The sequence below is a fragment of the Talpa occidentalis genome, unplaced genomic scaffold (genome assembly GCF_014898055.3).
Source record: "Talpa occidentalis isolate TD23 unplaced genomic scaffold, MPIMG_talOcc4v2.1 talOcc4.2, whole genome shotgun sequence".
Taxonomy (NCBI): Eukaryota; Metazoa; Chordata; class Mammalia; order Eulipotyphla; family Talpidae; genus Talpa; species Talpa occidentalis.
In genome coordinates this window covers 15,961,587-15,980,542 of record NW_023602073.1, presented here as the reverse complement: position 1 = coordinate 15,980,542, position 18,956 = coordinate 15,961,587, and the positions used below count along the sequence as shown (strand labels likewise).

At 47.4% G+C, this 18,956-nt stretch overlaps 1 protein-coding gene across 1 annotated transcript; it reads left to right on the top strand.

The window, feature by feature from the left end:
- The first annotated feature begins 8,393 nt into the window (after positions 1-8,393).
- On the top strand, positions 8,394-17,944 carry LOC119251737 (E3 ubiquitin-protein ligase TRIM38-like). The gene is made up of 7 exons (XM_037519001.2): positions 8,394-8,499; positions 10,070-10,601; positions 12,801-12,896; positions 14,777-15,007; positions 15,936-15,958; positions 16,062-16,174; positions 17,371-17,944. Exons 2-7 carry the CDS (start codon positions 10,194-10,196, stop codon positions 17,889-17,891), a joined length of 1,392 nt encoding a protein of 463 aa, XP_037374898.1. The 5' UTR covers positions 8,394-8,499; positions 10,070-10,193; the 3' UTR covers positions 17,892-17,944.
- The last annotated feature ends 1,012 nt before the right edge of the window (positions 17,945-18,956 follow it).

Genomic DNA, 18,956 nt, shown 5'->3' with positions numbered 1-18,956 from the left:
GCCGATGGTCCCAGGCTACACAGGTAAAAACATTTCCTCTTGGCAGAAAGTGCCCTGCATCAGGTACCAGTAGAAATAGAGAAGTAGACAGTTTGGCTCACAAAGGTTGCATGAGAGAAGAGAAATTATGGAGGGACACTGATGTTCCAGGGGGTAAAGCATATCACTGTGAAGCTATCTGCAGCCACTGCAACATGAGTTCAATCCCCGGCCAGTCAAGAAGCAACCCACATGTCGCAGCTGAACTCTCCTGTCTCTCCTGAGCTCCCCTCAGCAGTGTATTTCAGTCAATCTGCCTGTTCTGCTCCCCACTCGCTCTGGTGAATCCTCTCATACCGCACGCCACCATCTCTGGACACAAGGGAGGTGACTGTCTCCCTCCAGGGGAGGACAGGTCTCCCAGGACAAGGTCAGGGTGCCTGAGGCAGAGGGAATTTGCAGAACCAATATGTGGGGAGGCAGGAAGCAGAGGGCAAGGCCTGTACCTTGTGGGTCCTTGTTCTGGACCCCCCAGTGTCCACCAGTGAGGACTGAGAGCTGGAGACAGAGGAGCAGGGACCAGAGCAGAGGGTCTGCCCTTCCCCACAGCTGCAGCTGCTCAGGCTCCCAGCCCTGCTGCCCTCCCCTTGCTGGGAGTGTGTGGGGAGGTGCTGAGGGAGGAAGTGAGAGACCTTTTCTTGCACTCACAGGGCCTGGACTAAAAGCAGATCCAACCCAAGGAACTGGATAGATTATTTCCCCCTATTTTCAGGACTAGCCCTCGGAGCCAGAGCACGTCTCTGCAGACTGCTCTCCCACGGAGGTGATTTCTCCCAAGTCTGCACCAGCCTTCCTTATGCCTGGGGTTGTGCTCCTGGGGATGTCCTTCCTCTGAACCCCAAGTGCCTGCCCTTCGCCCACCTCACATCCTGATCTGAGACATGAAATAGTCTTGAAAGAGAAAGCTAGAAAGCATTCATTCTTTTGCTTGCAGATATGCTGTTGTGCCACTCTCAGTAGTTGGAACAATTCAGTAATTTCTGTCTTACTGTATTGTCATTGGTTATTGTAGCTAAAAGATTTCTTGAATTTGTTAGTCTTTTCAAAAGGACTAATCTTTGTTGACATTGATTTTCTGTTCTTCATGAACCCCCATCTCATGGCCGTTGGTGTCCTTCTGCTTGCTGTGGTTTTCATTTGCTCTTTCTGCCCTTGAACAAAAAGGCGAAGTTAGTAACTTAAGAGCTTTTAACTATGATGGTGGCTTTTACATCTGTCATCTCCTAGGCCCTGCTGTGACAGCAGCCCCTAAATTTTGGTGTGTACACTTTCACCTTCACTCATGTCAAAGCCTCCATATTTTTTTTAATTTCTTTGTCATATTCTCTTTCATCCATTGATAATCAGAGTGTGCTGTTTATTTTTCACCCTGTGCTCTTCTTGTGTGAGTGTCATTCTAGGTAAAAAGGTATATCTGATGATATCCCTCATGTCTCTGAAGCACTATTCCTTTATTGTTACATTTTCTTCATCCTTTTCCTCAGACTGGGAGGACCATACCCTCTGTCTGCTCAAATTAGCTTTTGAGCCCTGTAGTAAATTTTTATTCATATTATCATGTTTTAAACTCCAGAAATTGTATTAACACACAGGGAGCTCTGTGCTAGCGCCTGGCCCAAAGTTGGTGTTCAAAAAATTTCCAGCTGTTCCAAGGCCAGTGAGGGAAAATTACCACATGTCAGCCTCATCTCATGTCAGAGCAAGCTAAGCTGAAAGGGTCATCTGTGCTGAGAGACAGAGAGAGGACACACAGAGAGAGAATGCACAGTTACAAAGGACGCTGAGATTTCTATGGAGGAAGCCCTTTGTTATACCATCATTCTGAATTATCAGACTCCTCCCAAACTGTATTGTTTACACCCATCATCCTGTGCTCTCCCTTCCTGCCTCTAATTCTTGCTTCTTTCTCCCCCAGTGTAATCATCAGTTTGCCATCACTTTTGTTTTTTTGCTTGTTTGTTTTAATTTTATTTGATATATTTTTACATGATTCTTCATTTTGGTAAAATGTGTGCATTTCATCTTGTTATTGTCCCTGTAAAATCCCCAACACCCTTGTTTTGATCCTACACTCTGCTCCCCATTGTGCTGCCATCACTTTTGTAATATGATCTGGTCAAACCTCTCAAGGCTACTTTCCCAGTCCTAGCACTTTTTCCCAATTTTATTTTTCTGGAGGGTAGAAAACAGTTCTTGAGAAACCTGTCACTTCCAGTGATCTGGTAATTACTGGAACCACTTCGAGTTTAATCTGGGGGCGCACCCCACAAACAGACACAACAAACACAGCCACTCAGCACACCACAGAGAATCCATCTCACTGCTACAAACCCCTTCTGACATAGCGCACAAAACCCAAAACTTCTAAAACACAGACAAATATGGATTTTGTTTGGTAATAATCATACATACCACATGACATTACACACACAAGCTGTATCACTTACATGCAGCACACACCATCATACCCCTCAATTGTCCTCAACCACATTACATCACCCAGTCTGCATGCACTTCAAATACTGCTGAGTGCAGCATGGAAAATCTCTTATTTCAAGGCTCTGTGCTGAAGCTACTAGAAACTGGGGATCATCAGTGAAAGATGCCAGCACAAACCCATGATCTTGTGGGACTTGCATGCTCATGAGGAAGGCAGAAAGTAAGCAAGGTAAATAAATAATCAGTGATCAGTGTACTGGAAACAAAATAGCCTGTGAGAAAGTTTGGGCTTGATGAAAGGGATGCTTTTAAACAGGAGTTCACAGTAGTCTGGTTGAGGGGGGCGCTGAGGGACTTGAGGAATATCAACTTAGGGATCTGGGGTGTTAGTTCCCCACAAAGTTATCACTAGGACTACAGGCCCTATTAAGGGACTTGAGTGATCTCTCCCACATCAATTCTATGAGATCTGACAATGTAGACTCTCCATAAACAGGTAAGCACCCCCTGGTACTGCTCCCACTCTCGCCTAGTTGACTCACCACATCACACACATCACCTGAAGCACTGGACCCTCCCCACTTAGGGGACATATCTCTGAAGAGTCTACAGTGTCCCCGCCTCTCTCAGCCCTGAGCTCTGCATGATCCCCTCCTTCACACAGCAGATGCCAGGGGGGCAGAGGTCACAGGACAGACCCTGTCATGAGTTTGTCTTTGTCTGGCTGCTGTTGTGGGGGGTAAGAGGGGATAGTTAATGCCCGGTGGGGTCCCTCATCTCCTTTCCTGGTCCTTTGACAAGACAACTAGGAATGAGCTGTGCCCAGTGCAAAGTCTCATCCACGACAGTGACAGTGGAGGCAGATGCCAGGAGTCATCATGGGAACAGGGACCTCTGTCTGTGAATCTGATGCCTCAAGAGGGGTCTCTCCCTTCCCCCATGAGGGGCCTGCCCCACGCGCTGTGTCAGGTCATGATGAGATTTTAATTTGTCCCCTCTGTTGTTGCTCTGAAGGAAGGATGCTCTTCCTACCAGGCCCTCCAGGCAGGATTCTTGAGTAAAACCTCTGGCATTTTGACAAGTTTCCTCTTTCATCTCTCTGGACCTGCCCCATATCAGTTTCATTTCTGAGTTGACTCTAGTCAGAGGCACTTCCCTTCCAGGAATCCTGAAGTGGCGCTAGAGAGCAACTAGCAGTGATTTTGTGACTGACTCTTCTGTGAGGAGGAGTGAAAAAGTCCAGGCCAAGGTTTGCTCTGGGGTGGAATCTCTCTCTCTGCGTGTGTGGTGGGTGGTGGGTGGCAATAAGGAGCTTGCCCAACTGAAAATAATCAGGACTTTGCTTTCTCTCTCTCTCTCCCTCTGCTTTCTCTTGGAGACTCCATTTCTCCTCTCAGATCAGGTTGGGAGGAGAGTGAAGGGCAGGCACTTGGGGTTCAGAAGAAGGGCATCCCCAGGAGAACAACCCCAGGCATAAGGAAGGCTGGTGCAGCCCCTGGGAGAAATCCCCTCCGTGGGAGAGCAGTCTGCAGAGACGTGCTCTGGCTCCAAGGGCTAGTCCTGAAAATAGGGGGAAATAATCTATCCAGTTCCTTGGGTTGGATCTGCTTTTAGTCCAGGCCCTGTGAGTGCAAAGGAAAGGTCTCTACTTCCTCCCTCAGCACCTCCCCACACACTCCCAGCAAGGGGAGGGCAGCAGGGCTGGGAGCCTGAGCAGTTGCAGCTGTGGGGAAGGGCAGACCCTCTGCTCTGGTCCTTTCTCCTCTGTCTCCAGCTCTCAGTCCTCACTGGTGGACACTGGGGGGGATCCAGGACAGGAGCCCAAAGTGGAAGGCCTTGTCCTCTGCTTCCTGCCTCCCCACATATTGGTTCTGCAAATTCCCTCTGCCTCAAGTTCCCTGACCTTGTCCTGGGAGACCTGTCCTCCCCTAGAGGGAGACAGTCACCTCCCTTGTGCCAGGGACTCTGCTCCCAGCCCATCACCTTCTCTTGCCACCCTCTGCAGCTCTCCTGCTTCAGTGTGGTCTCCATGGAAACCGGACTAAACTTTTACTTTGAGGCTTGGTGGGGTCCAGAGAACCAGACAAGGGGCTGTGAGGAGAGTCAAGTGTCACTGACCCCATGCACTCTGCTCCCAAACAATTCCCCTCTGTTACTACCAGGACAAGGAAGTATCTCAGAACTTGGGGCTGACTCCTCCGAAGTTCATTTGACACAGAGAGACTATCACTCTCCCTCCCTGACTTCTCTTGCCTCCTACGACTTTTGCTAGCAAACCTGTCTGCTTCTCTATCTCTCCTAGCACCTAGTAAGAACATTTTCTGCCACAAGGGAATGTTCTTTACTTGGATATTCTGGGAACATTGGCAGGTACGAAGCATTGAATTATGGCTGGTGGGACTCAGACACTGAATTTAAATGTTATTATTGAATTTTAATCTGAACTGAATGGGGCAAACATAACAGGGATCACCCTGTTCTAGCACACAGGGATGTGTGAGGCATCTTTCAAATTGCAATCCATTATGTCTCCAGAGAGAAGACTTCAACACCTGTGCAGGCTCGGTGGCTCAGGTGAAGCTTAATCCTTCACTCAGAAAATCCTGTCTGATTCATCTCTGCCTACAGATGCTCAGCAGAACTTTCAGGAAGAGCCACAGTCTCAGTCCCAGTGATTGGGAAGATGAGGGAGGAAGCCATGTGCTCCATCTGCCAGCAGCTGATGACAGAGCCTGTTAGCCTCTACTGCGGGCACAGCTTCTGCAGCAGGTGCATAAGCGGCTACTTTGGTCAGAGTCTCCATTGTGCGTTTATTGTGATAATGCATCTAAGTCCCTTGTGTGAAACGTATTTCAAAGGGAGAGTCTCCACCAAACAGGACACTGGAAAACCTCATTGAGAGCATCAAGGAGCAGGACTGAGAGATGCTGTATGAGGAACACGGGGAGCGGCTCCACCTGCTCTGTGAGGACGACGGGCAGCTCATCTGCAGGCGCTGAGCGCTCCCCCCAGCACAGAGGACACAGCACGGCTCTAACAGAGGACATATGTCCGGGCTACAAGGTGAGTGAGGGGCCATACCTTTCAGCAAGTTCTTCCTCTTATGTTGCACATTTTGATTGAAACTAGTTGATTGAAACTAGTCAAGTCTGAACACCAAGATTGTGACCCTAAAAACTTTGTTTCCATCACATTATTTTCTGAATAATAATTTAATTTGACCCCAGAGAGTCAGGTCCTGATGATCTATGCCAAATTCAAGATTGGTCAGAACCCAGTCCTGTAAGAACTTCTTGTAATGAAATTCTCCTGGACAATACATTTTGCTCTTTGCCACACCGGCCTCGTTCATGGCCTCACCTCAAATTAATAATTGGAGACACCACAATGTGCAAGAGTACAGGAAATAACCTGAGATCCCAGAGGTCAGAACCACCAACTGTTAGACGCCTCCAGTCTACAAGGAGTAAGAAAAAGACACAAGACCACTCATGTCCCTTGCTGTGGGTGGTGTGGGAGAGCACCAGGGGCACGAATGGGTGTAGGGGAGACTGCCCAGAAGTTAGTCCTGACAGGAAAATATAAATAACCGTGTGTGGAGAAAAAACGGGATTCCACTCAGGCAGACCACCTGTCACGGCAGCTTGCCTGACCTTCTAGTACCTTGTCAGGGGGTGTGTGATGGGACTGGCAGGTGAGGGCATGAGAAAGGAAGTCAAGGAAAGAACCTGAGTGTCACTCAGAGTCTACTGGTCCACAGTTGGGATTTACTTGTGGAGGAAAGATCAGGCTGACATTTAAAAGAACATTCTGCGTGCACAAAGTAAACATCAAGGAGTAAAATCAAAGTTAGTCCTCTAAGAAAAGGGGACGGAAACAGGCTTTAGCAAGGATTAAGGACAGTTAAAGGATTTCAAAATAATAGGTGAGTGATGAAGCCTTGAGAGATGTTCAGGCACCTCCTAAGTTTCTCACTCAGTAGCTCTGAATAAAGATGCCCTTTGCTGTGAGGAATGAGGAAGCGGGATTCCTTCCTCCTCTGCCCCTGTTGACATTTGAAGGAAACATCCCCAGTGTGGGGCTCTGTGTCCCCTCATCCTTGAGGTGCCTGCGTCTTGTGTGAAGGTTCTGGATCCTGTGTCAGGGCGTGTCAGTCCTGAGCACCATCAGAGCACTCACCTCCCCCTGTAACCCTGCCGCGGACCAGCACAGCAGTAGACGATGAGGCCACCTCAGGGTTGAGAGAAGCGTGCAGGGTGGTCAGGGCGTCGGTGAAAGAAATGACAAAGAGACACACTTCAAGAGTGAAAATCTGAGTGTAATTTTCTTTGAGTTTGTGACCAGTATATATATGTTTTCCAAAAGCACAGGAACAATGAATATCAACGAAATCAGCTTGCTCATGGGCTCAGCCTATCACCATCAGGGCGGTGATCTACATCTGGACTCAGCCTCATTCCTAAGTAGATAGACCATTAGTTTTGTTTTTAAACTATATAATCGCATTTTTTATTAACTACTTTTTCACCTAAACTATATTTTAATTATTACAGGGGGCCTCCCCGGTGGCGCAGCGGTTGAGCGCTGGTTTGCGAAGCTGCCCGCAGCCTCTGTGGCGCCGGTTCGATCCCCGGCTGCTCCCCAGCCACAGGAGGAGGGTCCCACATGGCGCGCAGACCTCTCCTGCCGCCCGCTGCTCCCCTCAGCAGTGTACTTCGGTCCTTCTGCCTGCTCTGCTCCCCGCTCTGGCTCTGGTGAATTCTCTCACCCTCCCGCGCTTCTGACTGTACCCAGTGCTTGTATAAATAAATAAATCTTTAAAAAATAATAATAATAATTATTACAGGGTTTAGTAATGTTTCATTTGAGTCAGCCTTGTGTTAAGGATTTCATATGATTTTTTAATTAACAAGCAATGACCTTTATAGAAGAGAGAAGGAAGTTTAGAAAGACAATAAGGGATTAAAGTTTGTAGTTCTAGAAAGACGGGATAAGGTTTTTTTTAGCATTCTTGTAGTGGTTCCTGGTGGTCGTTATCTTTTGATAAGCTTCTGTCTTTTCAGGGAACTTCGCTGTACTTCCCATGCTTCAGGGTGTTTTGCTGTTCTCCCCCTGCGCACTGGTTGCCCAGCCGGACCTAGGGACTGTGGCGAAAGCCATTCCTAAAGGTCACTGCAGGGGCAGGTGCAGCATAACCCCATGAGCAGCTCCTCACTGTAATGGGGCAGATCCCATAACTTTACACCAAGTAGTAAAAATAAAGTAACACAAGGTGATGGACATAGCCTCAGGAGTCAGACTGTGGTGGTCAAAATTTAGTGAGAGTTTCACATGAAGCAGTGGCCTCTCCCGACTTTGGGGACATGTCTCTGAAAGCTCCACTGTGTCCCCACCCCTCAAAGCCCTGGGCTGCATGATCCCCTCCTTCACACAGCAGGTGCCAGGGGGCAGTGGTCACAGGACAGACCCTGTCATGAGTTTGTCTTTGTCTAGCTGCTGTTGTGTGGGGTGGTTGATCCCCTGTGGGGTCCCTCATCTCTTTACCCAACCTTTGACAAGACAATTTGGGATGAGCTGTGCCCAGTGCAGAGTCTCATCCATGACAGTGAGGGTGGAGGGAGAGGCAGGGAGTCATCATGGGATCAGGGACCCAGGGGCACATTCTCCGTCTGTCTGTGAGCTGGATGCCTCAGGAGGGGTGTCCTGTCCCCGTGAGGGGTCTGCTCCCCAACTGTCCCAGGTCATGATGAGATTTTATATAGTCCCTTCTTATTGCCTTGAAAGAAGTGTACTGTTCCTACCAAGCACCTCCCTGTCAGGATATCTGAATGCGAAACCTGTGGTATATCGACACATTTCCTCCCTCATTTACCTGGACCAGCCCCACATCAGTTTCATTTCTGAGTTGACTCTAGTCAGAGGAACTTCCCTTCCAGGAATCCGGAAGTGGAGCTGCAGAGCAACTAGCAGCCATTTTGTGACCGACTGCCCTTGAGGAGGAGTGAAAAAGTCCAGGCCAAGGTTTGCTCTGGGGTGGACTGTGATGTCTGTGTGTGGTGGTGGGAGCAATATGAGCAGCTCAGTCAAGTCAAATTGGTGGGGACTTGCTTTCTAGCTCTCTCTCCCTCTGCTTTCTCTTTCAAGACTCCATTTCACATCTCAGATCAGGCTGTGAGGTGAGCGAAGGGCAGGCACTTGGGGTTCAGTGGAAGGGCATCCCCAGGAGCACAACCCCAGGCATAAGGAAGGCTGGTTCAGCTACTGGGAGAAATTCCCTCTGTGGGAGAGCAGTCTGCAGAGACGTGCTCTGGCTCCGAGGGCTAGTCCTGAAAATAGGGGGAAATAATCTATCCAGTTCCTTGGGTTGGATCTGCTTTTAGTCCAGGTCCTGTGAGTGCAAAGGAAAGGTCTCTCACTCCCTCCCTCAGCACCTCCCCACACACTCCCAGCAAGGGGAGGGCAGCAGGGCTGGGAGCCAGAACAGCTGCAGCTATGAGGAAGGGCAGACCCTCTGCTCTGGTCCCTGCTCCTCTGTCTCCAGCTCTCAGTCCTCACTGGTGGGCACTGGGGGGTCCAGCACAAGAGCCCACAATGGACAGGCCTTGCCCTCTGCTTCCTGCCTCCCCACAACCTTTTTCTGCAAATTCCCTCTGCCTCAGGCACCCTGACCTTGTCCTGGGAGACCTGTCCTCCCGTGGAGGGAGACAGTCACCTCCCTTGTGCCCAGAGACTCTGCTCCCAGCACCAACACCTTCTCTACCACTCTCTCCAGCTCTCCTGCCTCAGTGTGGGCTCCAGGGGAACTTGAATAACCTGGAGCCCCTTTTACTTTGTGGGGTCCAGAGAACCAGACATGGGGGTGTGAGGAGAGTCAAGGGTGATTGTTCCCATGGACTCTGCTCCCCAACCGTTCAGCTAAGTGTTACTAGCAGAACAAAGCAGTAAATCAGGGCCGAGTCCTCCCGAAGCTCATTAGACGTGGAGAGAGTTTCACTCTCCCTCCCTGAGTTCTCTTCTCTCCTGTGACTTTTGTGAGCCCCCTCTTTCCTTTTCTAGCTCTATTAGTACCCGAGCACTGTCACTGTCTCCCATGATGAATATTCTGTACATGGATGTCCTGGGACCATTCTCAGACGCTAAGCATTTAATTATGGCTGGTGAGACTGAAACACTGAATTTAAATGTGACTGAATTTTAATCTAAGCTGAAGTGGACAGGGTGTCCCCTGGTGGTGCAGCGGTTAAGTGCTGGGCTGGGAAGCTGTCCGCAGCCTCTGCAGCGCCAGTTCGATCCCCGGCCACCAGCGAGGGTCCCACATGGCGCGCAGAACTCTCCTACTGCATCCGCTGTCCCCTTAGCAGTGTATTTCGTCAGTCTGCCTGTTCTGTTCCCTGGTCTGGCTCTGGTGAATTCTCTCACCCTCCCGTGCTTCTGACTGTACCCAGTGCTTATATATATATATATATATATATATATATATATATATTTAAAAAATAAATACTGAAGTGGGCAAATATGACTGGGATCACCCTATTCTACCACAGAGGAACAGGCGAGGCATCTTTCACATTGCATCCATTTCTCTCTCCAGAGAGAAGACTTCAACACCTGTGCAGGCACAGGGGCTCAGGTGAGGCTTCTGTCCTTCACTCTGGAAAATCCTGTCTACTTCATCTCTGCCTCTGATCTGATATTGGAGCTTTTCAAGAACGGCCATGGCCTCGGCCACAGCTTTCAAGAAAATGAGGGTGGAAGCCTCGTGCTCCATCTGCTTGGAGCTGATGACAGAGCCCGTGAGCATCAACTGTGGACACAGCTTCTGCCGCCGTTGCATAGAGGACATCCTGGAGAACCCACAAGAGACGTCATCCCTGAGGGAGCCCCAGTGTCCCCTGTGCCAGGCACCATTTCAAAGGGAGAGTCTCCGATCCAACAAGCAACTGATAAACATCATTCAGACCATCAAGGAGATAGACAGTGAGAGGCTGTGTTTGGAACACGGGGAGCAGCTCCGCATGTTCTGTGAGGACGATGGGCAGCTCATCTGCTTGCTCTGTGAGCACTCCCCCCAGCACAGAGGACACCGCATGGCTCTAGTGGAGGACGTGTATCCAGGCTACAAGGTGAGTAGCCAGAGTCTTTATTTAGCAAGGACTGCCTCTCAGGTTGTACATTTCACTCCAATCAGTTGTAGTGAAAACCATTATCCTGACCTAAAATAAGTTTGTACCATATCATTTTCCTGAAATACTTTATTACACGTCCATGTTGAATTTATTACATGTCCACCCCGTGTCCATCTTGGCCTTCAACGTTGAGCAGAATCCTTTCCTGTAAGAACTTCCTGTAATGAACTTCTCCTGGACAACAGATTTTGCTCTTTGCCACACGGGCCTCGTTCATGGCCTCACCTCGCATATTTAATTGGAGACACCACAGCTTGCAAGAGCACGGGAAAGAATCTGAAACCCCAGGGGTCAGAACCATGGACTTTTAGTTAGCCACAGTGTAAGAAGTGGGGAAGGAACACGGGACACCTGATGTCCCTTGGAGTGGGTGGCGAGGGGGGCACCAATGGGTGGGAATGGGTGTAGGGGGAGACTGCCCAGAAGTGAGCCCAGAGGTGAAATACAAAATAACCATGTGTGGAGAAGAGTGAGGATTCCCACTCAGGGGGACCCGTGTCACGAGAGCTTACCTGACTACCTAGTACTCGGTCAGGGGGTGTGTGATGGCAAAGGCAGGTGAGGCCGTGAGAAAGGAAATTAAGAAGGAACGTTGGTATTTCTCAGAGTCTAAGTCCTGGTCCAAAGTTGGGATTTTATTTGTGGAGGGAAAGATTAGGTTCACATTTAAAAGAACATTCTGGGTGCACAAAATAGGGCCTCCCCGGTGGCGCAGCGGTTGAGCGCTGGGTTGCGAGGCTGGCCGCAGCCTCTGCGGCGCCGGTTCAATCCCCGGCTGCTCCCCGGCCACCGGAGGAGGGTCCCACATGGCGCGCAGACCTCTCCTGCCGCCCGCTGCTCCCCTCAGCAGTGTACTTCGGTCCTTCTGCCTGCTCTGCTCCCCGCTCTGGCTCTGGTGAATTCTCCCACCTTCCCGCACTTCTGACAGTACCCAGTGCTTGTATAAATAAATAAATCTTTAAAAAAAAATAAAAGAACATTCTGGGTGCACAAAATAAACATCAAGGAGTAAAATCAAAGTTAGCCCTCCAAGAAAAGGGGATGGAAACACGTTTTAGCAAGGATGAAGAAGGACAGTTAAAGGATTTAGAAAGAATTGGTGAGTGATGAAGCCTTGAGAGGTTCAGGCACCTCCCACGTTTCTCACACAATAGCTGCTAAAGTGAGGCTCCCTGTGCTGTGCAGGAATGAGGAAGCAGGATTCCTTCCTCCTCTGTCCTGGTGACATTTGAAGGAATCATCCCCATGTGGGTCTCTGTGTTCCCTCATCGCTGAGGTGCCTGTGTCTTGTGTGACGGTTCTGGATCCTGTGTCAGGGCGTGTCAGTCCTGAGCACCATCAGCGCACTCACCACGCCCTGTAACCCCATGAACAGCTCCTCACTGTAATGGGGCAGATCCCATAACTTGCCCACCAAGTAGTTAAAAAAAAAGCAACAAAAGGTGATGGATGTGGCCTCAGGAATTGACTGTGGAGGTTGAAATATCGTAAGAGTTTCAGTTCTTACTAGATGGAAGGTGTGAGCGACTTAGTAATTGCCTTCATGACGTGGTTTCCCCATCTCTTAATAGAGGCTGTAAACGTGAGAAACTGTGTGACAAGAACCCTAGAGATAGGTATGGAAACTAATCACTCTAAGTTGACATCATGACAGTTCTTCAGGTGACAGCAGAGCTCCCCCTCCCCTCCATGAACTGGGTCTGTAACCTCAGCTGCCATCCTGGGCTCTCCTACCTGACTCAGCCTAACATGTAAAAAGTACCACATGTTTCCAACACTCTGTATTATGATTGGCCCAGCCTATTATTTTATAAAATTTACTTTTAGATGATTATAATCTTGTACATGTAGCATGTCCCTGGCAGACTGCAGTAATGTGAATAGCTTAGTCTATGGTCCACAGATGAGCTGGGAATCACAGATCGCCTACAGCAGAGAAAGGAGTTACAATCCTGCCACTGCCCAGGGCCACTGAGGGCAAGAGTTACATTAAAGCCCTTATGATGCTTCCTCTCAAAGCCAAAGGACTCAAAACGTATTCAATGTTATGGTACATCTTGGAGGCTGGGATTCTTCTAGGTGCCAAATGAGAGTTGTGAAATGGACAAGCCATAACTCACCCAAGTTTTCCTTCAGGAAAAGCTCCAGGAGATTGTGACAAAACTGAAAGCAGCGCAAGACCGCTGTAAGAGATTGAAGTTGGACAAGAAAGATGAAATAACACAATGGGAGGTAAGAATTTGATTTTCTTGATATCAAACTATTTTCCAGTCTAGAATACTGGCATAAGGTGATTGGGAATAGTAATTTTTGATGATTTATTCTCATTAAATCAGACCAAACTGTGGAAACCCAAAGAATAGGCCTTTTTCTTTAAAATTTGTCATTAGTTGTCTGCCTCTAGGAGAATTTTCCCCTGCTTTCTGTTTCTATGAATAATAATTGGCTAGGTATCCTAACACCTCAGTCAGGAGAATAAAACATGCCTGTGCTTCTTAATTTTCAAGTTTTCAATGACTGAAATTACCTCCTGTCTGAAGTTCATGAACTTACCTGGGCACATCTACCACAGCACAGGGTCTGACCCTCTACATTCCTGCTTCCAGTATCAACTTTAGGGAACACAAGTAAGAGGACCACTGCAGGAAACAATCCCATAACTCAAGCTTGTGAGACTGTTGATGAGGATAGAGCTTTGCAAGAACTTGCATATTTGCACTGCAGACTGTGGGTCTCTAAGACTGTGTCTGTGGCTGACCAGCCCCTGCAGGATCAGACACATTCTTTTATGGAAATATGGATGTAATCCATCCCTTAGTAATCAAATTTATGAGTCATTTTCTTCTTTCAGGGTTTCTTCTCACATTTGACCTATTCTTTGTAGATGTGCACATGTGAAATTTAAACTCCTCCTATCCTCATGTTAAAATCCTTGGAAGTTTGGAGGGCCTTGCTAGGAACTGGCAGGTGGAGTTCCCTGTCACTGTAGGCATTGCAACTGCCTCTGTCTCCCCCCTTCTGGAATCTTGGGTAGGGGGGAGAACTCCTGTTGCTACACACCATATAGGAAACCATGACAGTGGCACAACATCTACCACAACACCATAGTCACTGAAGCCCTGTGTGGCTTGAGAAAGCACCCATGGAAATTACTCTCTGTCCTCCCCAGAGAAAATCGAGCCTCTCAGTGTTTTTCTTAGTCTCATCTGTAAGGATGAAAACTGAATCCTGGCTTAAGCCAATAATATTTCTGGTAACTATCCAGACCTCCCCTGTTGAGAATCATAGATTCCTACCAGTCTTATGTCTTCAATTCAGAATCATTTATATTTGTTACAAACCTTTATTTGAAGGTATCTCCCCCTAACACACACACACACACAGATAGCTTCTTACATCCCCACTAACGCTTGGTTTTCACTTACAAATGATAAGATCTTTGACTTGGCAAATTTCATGATTCTGTGACTCCTACCCTCTCCTTCTTTTATCTCTTGGATGAGATGGAGGAGAGTGAGCAGGTGCCAACAGAGCTAGGATCAGCTTTCCCACATCTGAGTGTCTGCCTCTTGGGCTGGACTCTGCAGAGGGAGCTAGACAATTTTTGAGCTTCAGAGCCCAGGGGAAAATGATCCACAGAATCTCAGGAAACTTTTCTGGGGTGTTTGTCTAAATACACATTACCTGACATTGCCATTTTCCTCATTTCTAACCGAAGAGCCCTGTGCATTGTGTTCAGCTGTTTTCCAGCTGTTGCCACTTTCCCTCTGCAGAAATTTTTCAGCATTCGAACCAGAAACTCTATGTCCATTAACAATAACTCCATTGCTCCCTCCTCCCAGCTCCTGGTGGCCAACATTCTACTTTTTGTTTCCTAACTTAACTAGGGACCTCATATGAGAAGATTCATATGTTCTTTTGCTTTTGCTCTTTGGCTCATGTCCTTTTGCATGAATCTTCAAGATACGTCCAGTTGGGAACGTGTCACAGTTTGCTTTCCTCCTGTAGGGAGCAGATTTGCACAGTGTCAGGGTCCCACCTGTGTTTACTGAACCACCATAGAGGTATGTTTGGTTTGTTTCCCCCTTTTCTTCCTACTTTCTTGATTCTAGGAGAACATAGAGCTTCGGAGACAAGAAATCAAATCTGAGTTTAGGAATCTCCACAACTTCCTCGATGAGGAGGAGAGGGCTTATCTGTGGAGACTGGAAAAAGAGAAAGAGCGGCTGATGGCGAGACTGCTGGAAGGTGAAGCCAGTCTGGTAAAAAAGACATTTGAACTTGAGAGCCTCATCCTGGAATTAGAGAAGAAATGTCAAAAATCAGCCCAGAATTTGCTGCAGGTAAGAGAGGCTGAGAACTTCTAGGAAAGAAAGGAGGTTTCATCTGTTCCTGACTATTGAGTGGAGAATGACGAGGGAGCCTGGGGAGATAACTGAGACCTGTCTACTCCACTTAATTGTGGCACCAACATTAAAGGAACAGTCCTTAAAATCTATATCCATGTTGCTGTGGTCTTGCAGGTCCAAGGGTCACATGTGAATCAGAAATTTAAACTTTCTCTGGGTAGATGTGGAGGCTTCCTGTTTTTATGGAACCACAGCAAATCTTCCTGCCATTTATTTGCCCCTGTCAACTGTTTGTAGGAGCCTTTCTAGCCATCTCTTGAATAGAATGGGGCAGCCGAAATAAATGATAACCTCCTGATGCATATTGTCTTAGGCCATAAGCTCTTATGGGACCTGTTTTCAGCTGCCTGAATCTTCCAGCAGGTGAACATAGATGCTTGGACTCCAGCTGCTATTGCAGGACTGGTAGTTACACTGTGAGGGTGAGGATGTAGCATGAGAGCGCCCTCAGCAGGTGACACCTGCTGCCTCTGCATCAGTGGCCCAGCGCCAGGGTCTGGGCATGGATTCCCCAGTGAGTACCTTTGTCATCTGTGATCTCTGATATGGGCTCCTGAGAAGGAAATTAGGTCACTTATAGCAAAAGGTAACATGATCAAGTCCCTGAGGTTACAGGCTACTGTGAGTACAGTCTCCATGACACCCCACAAGCCTGAGCAAGTGCAATCACACACTCACACACACTGGCAGGGACTATCCTAGGGGACTGGGATGGGAAAGTTCTACCTGGGTATGCTGGGTGTGTCAGGCTGGGTCACTCTACTTCCTGGGGTGGAGTGTTCGTAACAAGTAACCCCATATGTCAAGTGACATGACATACTGATTTTCCCACACTCAACTTCTGTCTTTGTTTTCACTGTAGGGTGTGAAAGACACATTGAAAAGGTAAGTCTGTCTGAAAAAACGGTTAAGGAGAAGTGAGGATGTGACGGGGTCCAGAGCTGGATGGAACGTCCACTGCAGAAGGTCTGTTGTCTGTTTATTCTAGGCATTCAGATGTGAAGCTAGAAATACCAGAGGTCCTCTCTCTGGACCCTCAAACTGTGTGCAATGTTTCTGAGCTTTATTGTGATGTGAGGAAAATGTTAAAACGCTACCAAGGTATGTGAAGGAAATAACTGCCTTTATGCTTCACAGCAAAGACCCTTTAAGTGGTAACCAAGCTTCCTACCTGTCCTGCTCAGACTCATACTCAGAGAGCTTGCTGAGCTGTTTTCAGTGGGTCAGGAACACGCTCCCTTGGGTGTAGACAGAGAAGTGGCAAACTGTTCTCTCTTCAGGCTCTTCCAATTCCTCCTCTCCCATTGATTTGCTGTATTAACCTGGCCAGCCACTACCTCATTTTCCCATCCTGAAAAATAAAAATATGAACAGACCTTTATTCAGTGAGTTTTCATGAAAAATAAATGCAACAGCAGGTGTAAAGTGTTTAGAACAATCTGCATCATGATGTTTATTGTTAACATGTCATTAAACATTCAGCAAAATTTAAGAAAGATAGATCAGTATACAGGACTAAGGAGAAAATGGATTATGACAACATAAATATTTGAATCTTAATGAAAGCCAGCATTACAAATTCCAAAATCTTGGTTCTTATTTAGTACTTGCCATGTTCCGCATATCCACAATTAGAATGTTCAAACTAAATTGTTTTAATAATTCCTCTGGCTGTAAAACCTGAAGCTGAAATGATTCTCTATGGGTATAAGAATATTCGGTTGCTTCAATCAACACAAATATTATCTCACAGGGTTGTGGTTCAGATATGTGTGGCTCACATCTGCTAGGACTTATGCATAGGGCCTTACATAGTGCAATTATTGTGTTGGCTGGGCTGTGTTCCCATCTGGAGACTAGACTGGGGAATAATCCACTTCCAAGCTGCCTCTGATATTTAGCAGAATTCACCTCTTGTGATTATAGAACTTACGACCCTGGCTTCCTTCTATTGAAGAGATTGTGTCCTCATCTTCGGGAACACTATCAGCTCTAGAAGGCATCCCTTAGTGATTGCATAGCAAGGCCATTATGTCTTCAAATAAACTCAAGTATATTACTTCCACATATTGGTTACTTACCAAATACCAGGAATTTCTCCAAGCACTAGGCATCCATTAGCTCCTTCAAACCTCCCCACCATTACTGTTCAGGTGTGATGATTTCCTACTATAGTATGTAGTCTCAGAAAGTGACTCACAGAGGTAAAAGAACTAGGCTGCACTTGAATCCAGGATGGTTGTACTTGAAGTGTTCTGTATTCTCAGCAAATAAAATGTGTCTTTCTCTTTCATCAGTCAGCGTGACTCTGGATCCAGACACAGCTCATCGTGAATTAATTCTGTCTGAGGAACGGAGACGTGTGACCCGTGGTAGCCCCCAGGAGAAGCATTTCTGTTTGGGGGGATTCTATGTCTTCGCTTGTGTCCTGGGCTGTGAGGGCTTCACCTCAGGAAGACATTACTTTGAAGTGGATGTGGGAGTAGGATCTGGGTGGGACTTAGGAGTTTGTTGGAAAAATGTGCAGAAGATCTGGGACATAAACCTAGAGCCTCAGTCTGGATTCTGGGCCATCAGACTTTGCCATAAGAAAGGCTACATGGCCCTTACCTCTCCCCCAACTTCTCTTATATTGAAGGAGCGGCCCCGGCTGGTGGGTGTTCTTCTGGACTATGAGGCTGGACTTGTGTCCTTTTACAACATGACCACTGGCTCCCACATCTTCACCTTCCCAAGGGCCTCCTTCTCTGGTACTCTTCGGCCTTATTTCCAGGTCAATCATTGTTCTTCTTTATTCCTCCCTCCACCATTGCAGTAATTTTAAGAACAGTCTCTTTTGTTGAACCATTATAGAAATATAATGTGAGTTCTACTGGCAAAGAAATATCATCTGTTTTCCTTGCTGCTCTTTCCCTTAACTGTAACATTGCTGAGTTCTCAGTGGACACTCAATGAGTGTGCAATGAATGAGTGCATACAGCCACTGTGCAGACACCACAGAAGATCAGCCTGACTTGCGGGGAAGTGAGTGCACAGCAATGATCATGTATCACCCTCTCCATTGCGGGGTTTAGATCTCTGATTTCCAAGGGTCCTGGTCTGACCAGCAGGGCGACCAGACATCTGGGGGGGCTGAGTGCTCCCATTTTTGTTTGATACCAGCAGAGTCTCCCGTGGAGATGAGGGAAGTTGCATTGTATCTGTCAGCTGCAAAGAAGAGCAGGACAACAAAAATAACATTTCTTTTCACCACTGACATGATGGTTACATTAACTGAGAGAATTATTATCATGAAGCAAATTTACTTTTAGTAGCACAGAAATTTTCTTGAAGAGATTATGTAGTCAAACTGAGGACTGGGCTCAGGAGACCAGCCTCAGGTTTCTTTGAGTGACTGACTGGTCACTCACCTGAAGTTTTGGGCCCAGGTTTCTACATGGAAATTACATACACAGAAAGAGAACATACTGTTTTTTCTTACTGAAGCAGAAAAGACATCTATTGAATTTCCAACAAAGGTATTAACTAGGGAGGTTGGTTCTTATCAACCTCAATTAACTGAGAAAGGAGAAATACTGTTCCCACTTCAAAACAACTACTTTATTCCACACAGCTCATAGAGAGGCAGCTCTGTGTGTTGGAAAGATGTGAGGACAGAGGTTACTGAATATCTCATCCTGAAAGGAGAATTCCCTGCTATCCCACTTAGGCATAAAAATTATTTGGGGCCAAAGGCAGTTGTGTAAAAACATGTTCAAGAGAAGCTCTTGACCCTCCCCTTGTTTTCCAAAGAAGAAGGATAGAACTGAATTACCAGAGACACATCTAGACCCTGAGGCAGCACTACAGGCATCCACATAACAAGCAGGTAACACTAACCCTT